An 8077-nucleotide genomic window follows, 5' to 3' on the forward strand; every position below is an offset into this window, starting at 1 on the left:
TCCTGCCCTGCTAAACCCACAAGTCCCAGCTGGGCAGCAGATAAGATTTAGAATTGCTGCTGAGAAAAGGGTTCACCATGAGCTCACTGGTTTACCCTGCCACCTCAGCAAACAACTTGTGAGGACCTCAAACATCTCACTACCTGCTTCCTCCTGTCCTCCTGATATTTAAGCAACATGGAGCTGAAAAGCCAGAGACAGGATAGTCAGGTTCATAAGGAGCATGAAGAGGAAATGATGTTGCTTAACAGGGCAGCACAGGGCAAACACACGACACAAAGCTGCAGAAAATATGCAGGATTAGTTCTGCCTGTTGTGGTAGAAAATCTTTAAATCCCCACGGATGAACTGAGGAAGAAAGCAGGAGTAAAGGAACTGTAGAGTAGTTCAATAGATCTTCGACATGGGCTGAATTTACAAAGAGATTAAGTTGAGATCTTGGTTTCATTTTGTAACTTCCTTAAGTATTTCGGAAAATTTTAACTGCATGTTTGAACAATGCCACTGGAGTTATCAATTCCATATGGATTCCACAATCTTACTCGTTTGTGCTGCATGTGGGATAAACATGGAGCTCACAGAAGGAACCACCTCTCAGAGGGTAACACTGTCCTCTGGACAAATATCCCTCTGACTAGAGCAAGCTGGAAAGATTTTCCTTTTTTAAACCAATGCAGTGATAACTTCACATAAGTCAATTAAGGTAAAATAAAGCTCCTGTCCCTCTCAGTACTTCAGAGGCATTTCCGTCCATAAAAGACCCACAGATTTAACCTTGCAGGAACTATTTAACACTTGATATATGAACACAGCCTGTACTGAGGCAGAGAAGATGTATGCAGCAGTCCCACACCATGAGCTACTTCAGTAATTGCCATCATGGTACAGAGCAATGGTCAGAAAGGATGTCATGACTCTACTGTTGGACAACAGATAGAACTCCAATCTGTACTAGAACTATCTTTGGAAAAAAAATTCCAGTACTTCACTGTAACAGCTTCTCCCAGGAACATCCTGAAGGACAGCAGTAGTAAATAAGGCTGTCTGCTACCAGCATGTGCCCTTTCCAAAACAATGACTGGAGGTAATTAGGTTATGTCCAAATTCATCAATATGATGAAGGTGAAAAGTAATAAAAAGATGAAGAAACTTTTGTGCAAGTGTGGAATAAAGACACACTACATGTCAAGCTTAATCCCATCCCCCATACTGCTATTCACTCAACTTGAAAAGGAGAAGACCAGAAAGTTTTACATTAACTCTATAAAACATAGGTTTGGCCTCTGAAAAAAAATTCAGTAATTAAAACACCGATTTTGTCACACACCAAGAAAGTGTTTCCAGTTAAGAGGCAGAGATACTTAAGAAGTAGTGGAGAAAGTTAATGCACTTTGAAAGATTCCTGCATTCAGGCTGGCTCACCTGAATAACTATGCACTTCAGCTTCAAAAAGAATGGAATAAGCATCATTTAATGCTTTCTACTCAATAGAGGTAACAAGAAGCAGCTACAGAAGAAACGTTTAAAAGCGGAGAAAAAAAATTTTCAGAAAGGTGAAATCAAGTACTTCAGCCAAATAACTGGCTTTGCTGCAGTTTTAAAATAGGACTTGTTTGTATGTATAAAGTTTTAATCTCCAAGTACAGTGATGTGAAAGTTAAATGGATAAAAAATAGTCCTAACTCTGGTGAAACCAGGCTGTTATAAAGCCTTTGTAACTTTGCTAAGATACTATTCTTTCTGGTTTACATGGAAGGTGGGATGGAAGACAGACTTCTATTTCAAAAAGCATCTACCTTATGCTGAGAAATGCTGAGATGAATTTTTATAACCATTCAACCAACAGGATGAGTCAAAAAAATAAACAAGCAAACAAAAAAGCAAATATGTAAGCAGCTTGCATCACCTCAGCAATTGACACAGCAACTATTTCTGAGTTTCTCCCCTAAAACAGTGGTGATCCAACTTCATATTCTTTTGTACAACAGAGGCTTAAAATTTTAAAAAGTAATTCATAGAAGTGAATTCAGCTTCTGAAACAATTCAGATTAATCTCGTGGCTGAATTTCTGCCTATTCAGAATAACCAGTCTGTTGTTAAGGCAAAGCAGAATTGAGACTCTATTTTCATGCCTCTCCCTTCCTTTCAGGGCAAGGTACACAAAGCAGCTTCAAGATATTGAGAATATTAGAGAAAGCCATCATGAAGTGTTTGACTGGGTAGCTACCAATTGACTTAACAGGAAGGAAACAGGAGAACAGAAAATACAACAGAAATACTGTATGATTACCTCTGAACCCATCTACTATGTTTTTTATACAAATTCTTCCAGATACTAGTGTACCAGAACAACCTCCTATTTCACAGCTTTAGGGCCCCAAATCCTCGTGAGCCAGGCTGCAAGGTCACACTATCCCAAACAGTCAGAGCCAGCACCAGACTCTATTGAACACAGTGACAGGAGTACTGCCAACTTGATTTTTGAAACAAGAATTGCCAGGAATAATTTCAGTCCACAAGCTTCATGCACGAGTTTGAGGAGACTCTTACTCACTGTCCTGGCTTCTTTTTGGTTTCTGCAAAGTCCAGTTAACTCTCAGAAATCTTTTGCTTTAGCTTTTGATTATCTTCCAGTGCTTCATTTTTGCCCTGCACTTCTGGATTCTTTGACAAATCGGGATTGTATCGATACAAATACCCATATGGACGAAGATGATAAATCAAATACTCCAAATGATACATAGTCACAGAATCAACATAGTGGAATGAAACTGCTAGGTCAGAGCAGCATCCAGGACCCTAAAACACAAAACAAGGCAAAACAATAAGCAAGAATTGCAAAGTATGCCCATTTGTACATGAAACACCACATGCCTGTTACTTATATCAGCATCAGACAGGGCATATAAGCAAAATATGTGCGCACATATATAACCTGCGTGTGTTGACACATTATATAGTGTGGCATAATTTTCAGGATTTAACTTCCTACGCAGAGAAAGTTCAAAAATAATCCACAATGATTTGTTACAAGTTTGTTAATTTCACTGACATTATTAAGCATTTTTGCGAGCTAAAAGATCATTGTTAACACCTTTTTAACAACATATTTTCTACCTCAAATTCAACTTTGAGAACTCTTTTCTGCAGCATACTTTTGGGATTACTTTTTCATCAGATTAGATTGCAGAGCTGTTAATATTTCAACTCCAACTGGAACTAAGTTTAAATATTTAAAGACACCAAAGAGAACAATTGTTATATAACTGTTGTTCTTTCAATACTTACCAAGTTTGATCAATATAGCTTATTTTTGATACCAGATGAAGTAGTCTCTATCCAAATATGACATGACAGGATCAAATAGGTCATTTCCATTACAGCTCTCAATCACCAATGCATCAGTTATAGATGGAACTGTCCATGGCTCAGTGACCTCTACACTGCAGCCACAGCTAAAGCTGCTGCCTCCTGACACACTAAATACAGTATCATAGCTGGTTTCAGCTACAGAAATGCTCTGGCCACTGAATACAAGTATAGAAATAGATTATGCTTTACAATTAAAAGAATCTACTGAAGAACTACTTTATTTCACCTTTAATGTGTGAAAAATCCTAAATCCTGTCCTTGAATTTTTCCACCTATGCTGATCTCAAAGCTCTCTGAAAACTAATTGCTGCCCCATCCCCCATGATATTATTTTTAACCCGGGAATTTCAGCTGTGGAACACAAAAGGACAATCTCAAGTTCTTACAGTAAGAATGTTTCAGTTTGTAAGTGCTATATTCGTTGCTGCAACAAAAGCTTTGCCAGCCCTCATGCTTGTGTCCACTTCTACAGAAGGAAGCTGAGACCGATACAACTACACAAGGAAGTCTAACCATATTTCCTTGTTTGGGTCATGCTTTTATTTCACTTCTAAGAAACTTTTGTTCTTCTGCAGTCTTTTCAATGCAATTCATTTACATGTACAACTTAAAAACCCTCAATAAAAAAGCAAGGGCAGGGCAGCTAGAGCAGAGCAGTGTTCAAGCCAGGTAACACTGCACACAGTTACCAGTGACAGGAAAAGCATTATCTCCATCTAACAGGAAAAGGACCAGCAGGCAGTAGAATCACACATACCATTACCCACCAGCCCTTCCATAACTCGAGGATCTCTTACACAATGCATGACAAAGTCTCAAAGTTAGGTGTGTTTCTACAGGCTTTATGCAAAGTTTGATGGTGGGCAGAAGATAAAGGTGTATCACTTTCCCATTCAGTAGGCTTTAATATAACTAAGCCACACTTTGGCCCAGCTCTGTACAGTGAGCACAGACACCTTGGAATGCTCCACACTGGACTCGATTCCCCCTGTACAGTTGGGTGGAGAATCTGAGGACACTTTGTGTGAGAGCTGGGGGAACACAACAGAACAGTAACTTTGCAAGGACAATACAAGTGGTGGCACTAGACAGAAGTGTCAAAAAGGCTTCATCATTTTTTACTGTCCATGAAACATAGCAAAACTGCAATAGATTCACTAGCCCTCTGGAATGTTATGTTTTTAGCACCAACACTGCTTGATTAGTGTATTCAACACATCTACACATGGGTGTATCAGAGGATGCAACAAAAAAAACTTGTAAAATATACTGAGCTGCTATTAAACTGCTAATTCACACATCGCATGTTCATACACAGCATAAGATACACTTCATACAATGAGTACCAGGCTCCTAAGGACTTACCTCTACAGCAGGATAGTAATTGTAATTCCAGTACCAGAATGTTTTTGGTAGGTATCCTCTAATTAAGTGATGTTCTGGAACAAAGGGATGAAAGGTTTCTCTACCACTTGTATCCCGAGAATCTCCTGCTTCCACATTAATGACCTCCATGCATTTTCCTAGTGCTAGATCTTCAATAGAGGAACTGTGAGAGCATTTGTTTGTTTTAAACGCAGCAACAAATCTCTTCAGAGCTTCTTTGCTCAGAACGTAGCCTGCTCCTCCACTCATGTAGCCCTGCTTCACATAAGGCTTAAACCTTCTTCCGAAGTATATTGGTTGTTCAGGACTGTATTTTGAAAGAAGCCATCTCAAATTGTCCAATATAACGTAAGTATCATCATCTGCTTTCATAAACCAATCAGCATCATCAAAATAATGGTCATGTACATACTGAAAAGCTTTAATAGTCTTCCAATACAGCTGGTCTCTGCCTTCTTTGGTTTCTAGGCCCACAGTAGGGAAGTCTTTATTTTCCTCAGAGCTCATAAAAAGTACTTTATTACAGCGTTGGGCCCAAGTGGCCTTAACATGCTTGGCTTTCTTTTCTAGATTTTGAGGTCCAGTCATGACCCAACACAGTATTTTCACCTTCTGATACAGTCCCTCTGCAATATTTTTATCCTCATCTAAAAAGAGAGGAAATTTGCAAAACAGTATTAGACATGATTGCAGAACAAACTAAGACCAACTTCCCCCAGATATTCTGCTTCTAGATCAGAAGAGACATACAGACAGAAAAGAGATTTTTTGCTTCCAAATGTAACAGTTAATGACCTAAATGCTACATTTCAGAAGGAAACAAAAAAAGACTCTCAAAAGCAAGGAACTAAAATTCTTAAAGCTACTTCAAATTCGCAGGACAAAGGAGAACATAAGAGTCATATCAAAATGGGTTTCTGTTCAGGGAAGTGTGGGTACAGAAAACCTTTTTTTGTACATAAACACTGTTTGGGTGCAACTTCTTTAGGATGTTGATGGACTAATGAAAATTTAAAAACTAAGTATTTTTGCCATTCACAGTGAACACATCTTAATGATTACAACACAGAAAAGCCAAAAGGCTAATAAGCTCTTTTATATATCATAGAATCATAGAATTTTAGGGGTTGGAATGGACCTTACAGATCATCTAGTCCCAACCCCCTGCCATGGACAGGGACACCTCCCACTAGAGCAGGTTGCTCAAGAACTCATCCAGCCTGGCTCCGAACACTGCCAGGGTTGGGGCATCCACTACCTCTCTGGGCAAACTGCGCCAGTGTCTCACCACCCTCAGAGTAAAATAAAAAATTCTATAGTATCTAACCTAAATTTCCCCTCCTTCAGTTTGAATCCATTACCCCCGTCCTATCATTGCAGTTCCTATATTCACGTTAACTAACAAAGTCTAATAAATATTTCTAAGACACCAAGACGTTTTTCAAGAAAAAAAACCAAATGGCAAGTCAGAAATAATTGATTACAAGCCAAGTTAAAGCCTATTTATAAACAACTATAGTATCTAACCTAAATTTCCCCTCCTTCAGTTTGAATCCATTACCCCCGTCCTATCATTGCAGTTCCTATATTCACGTTAACTAACAAAGTCTAATAAATATTTCTAAGACACCAAGACGTTTTTCAAGAAAAAAAACCAAATGGCAAGTCAGAAATAATTGATTACAAGCCAAGTTAAAGCCTATTTATAAACAAAAAATTAAATAAGTTATTATACTATGAAACTAGTATTACTTTTGTGCTAAAACATTTTTATTTGCAGACAGTCCAGCAGAGTAAACACAGTTATCTGGGCTGTGCAATATAACGTTTTTCACACTGCAAAGCATTCACTTCTCTCAAAGAAACATTTTCACTTGATAAGTACAGAAAGATTTTAACTCAAAAGAATATTTCATGGACAGTGAGATCTGCATAACTGGTACTAAAATATTCCTGCTCAAACTTCAGATCAGATTTCTTTGTTACACTGTTCTACAATTACGTGTGAAGCACTCACAAACTTGTCTTACAAAGTCTGGAGTTTAAGTATGTTTAAAAAAACAAATTAACAACTAGCACCTTCAGCAAAGGCCTTACAGTGCAATCCTTCTCATCCAAGCTGCCCCTACTCAGACACTATCTGTATATAGGATTTAGAATGAACTCAGTTTAATGAGATGTGTCAAATGTAAAAGTGCTCCTGAAATACCTGAAGGATCTACCTTCTCTGGAAAAAAAACAAAATCAAAATAATCAGAGTGCAAAAGAATTTCTCCAGCTTTGACTACAAACAGCAATCTGTGTTTGGACTGCTGCACAATCAGCTTGACAAATCAAGCCCACAGTGACCCCTTTTGCCCCCTCTCCCCCCTGCCCCAATTCCATATTTCACTACTCGTATCAAAAAGTGATTTTTTTTTTTTTTAGCTTTATCTTAGAGGCTAGATCAAAAGTTACAAGCGGTCCAAAATTGGCTTCTTAAGCCTGAAAAGTCATCCAGCTGCATCTACAAAGCTGGCAAATATATCTGCTTAGCAAAACTGCCATTCGAGAACTTCCTGCTCCGAACAAGTCTGGATGCAGAAGCTGGACAAAGAGTTGGGCTCTAAGGAAAAAAAATCACTACTGTAATAAAAACGTAAACAAAGAAAACCATCATTCAGTAGACCTCAGGAAAACATAGTTATTTAGATGTAACCTAAACCTGGGGAAAATGAAAGAAAATGATTCATACAAATTTCGGGCGGTGAAGAAAGCAACATTTTGCAAAGCATAAAAAGGGAGCACATTATCTAATTAATCAGGTGTAACAAAATACCTTTATGCTGTCCAGCGTCTGCATTGAAATTCATTTGTCCTTGCAGCTGATTGTTATCAGTATCTGCTGAGTGCTGACCATGTGGATCATTGTGAAGAACATGAGGTTGGATCTTAACTTGTTCTTCTAGTATAATGCTGAACAGAAGATAGCAAACGAAAAATCCTATTGCTGACCCAAAAGTGAAGGTTAGGAGGTTTATCAAAGACTTAGAAGAGGCCATCTCCTGAAGGTCAGACGCTGTTAAAACCAAATGAAAAACAGATTAAGCTTAAAGCCACTTTAACACAGGAATCAAATCTAGAACTGGAAGAAGAAATCAAGGACTAAATCTTTGAAAGTAGAGAACTCAGTTCTAGCTCAGATTCAGCTCCCAAGGGCTAGAACTGAAGTTTAAGTACAAGAGCAATGCAAATATCCATATAAAATTGTACATCCATTGATAAATTCAGTGCAAAAGGCCTATCACATATTCTTTAGTTTAAAATTATGAAGGACAGT

General features: G+C 38.2%; 1 protein-coding gene across 1 annotated transcript; it reads right to left on the bottom strand.

Annotated features, from left to right (window-relative positions):
- Positions 1 to 2589: 2589 nt before the first annotated feature.
- On the bottom strand, positions 2590 to 7809 carry C1GALT1 (core 1 synthase, glycoprotein-N-acetylgalactosamine 3-beta-galactosyltransferase 1). Its single transcript, XM_009083216.1, has 3 exons — positions 7577 to 7809; positions 4738 to 5405; positions 2590 to 2799 (listed from the first exon to the last, which is right to left on the bottom strand). Exons 1-3 carry the CDS (start codon positions 7797 to 7799, stop codon positions 2590 to 2592), a joined length of 1101 nt encoding a protein of 366 aa, XP_009081464.1. The 5' UTR covers positions 7800 to 7809.
- Positions 7810 to 8077: the final 268 nt, after the last annotated feature.

This window comes from Acanthisitta chloris, unplaced genomic scaffold (assembly GCF_000695815.1).
Source record: "Acanthisitta chloris isolate BGI_N310 unplaced genomic scaffold, ASM69581v1 scaffold44399, whole genome shotgun sequence".
In the NCBI taxonomy this organism is placed as follows: Eukaryota; Metazoa; Chordata; class Aves; order Passeriformes; family Acanthisittidae; genus Acanthisitta; species Acanthisitta chloris.

Bases quoted from the DNA above. Each gene is read 5' to 3' on its own strand.
- C1GALT1 (XM_009083216.1), bottom strand. From the start codon at position 7,799: ATGGCCTCTTCTAAGTCTTTGATAAACCTCCTAACCTTCACTTTTGGG. The intron at 5,406-7,576 runs GTATTTTGTTAC...CTCTCTTTTTAG, and splicing joins AGACGCTGGACAGCATAAAG to ATGAGGATAAAAATATTGCA. The intron at 2,800-4,737 runs GTAAGTCCTTAG...TTTGTGTTTTAG, and splicing joins ATTACTATCCTGCTGTAGAG to GGTCCTGGATGCTGCTCTGA.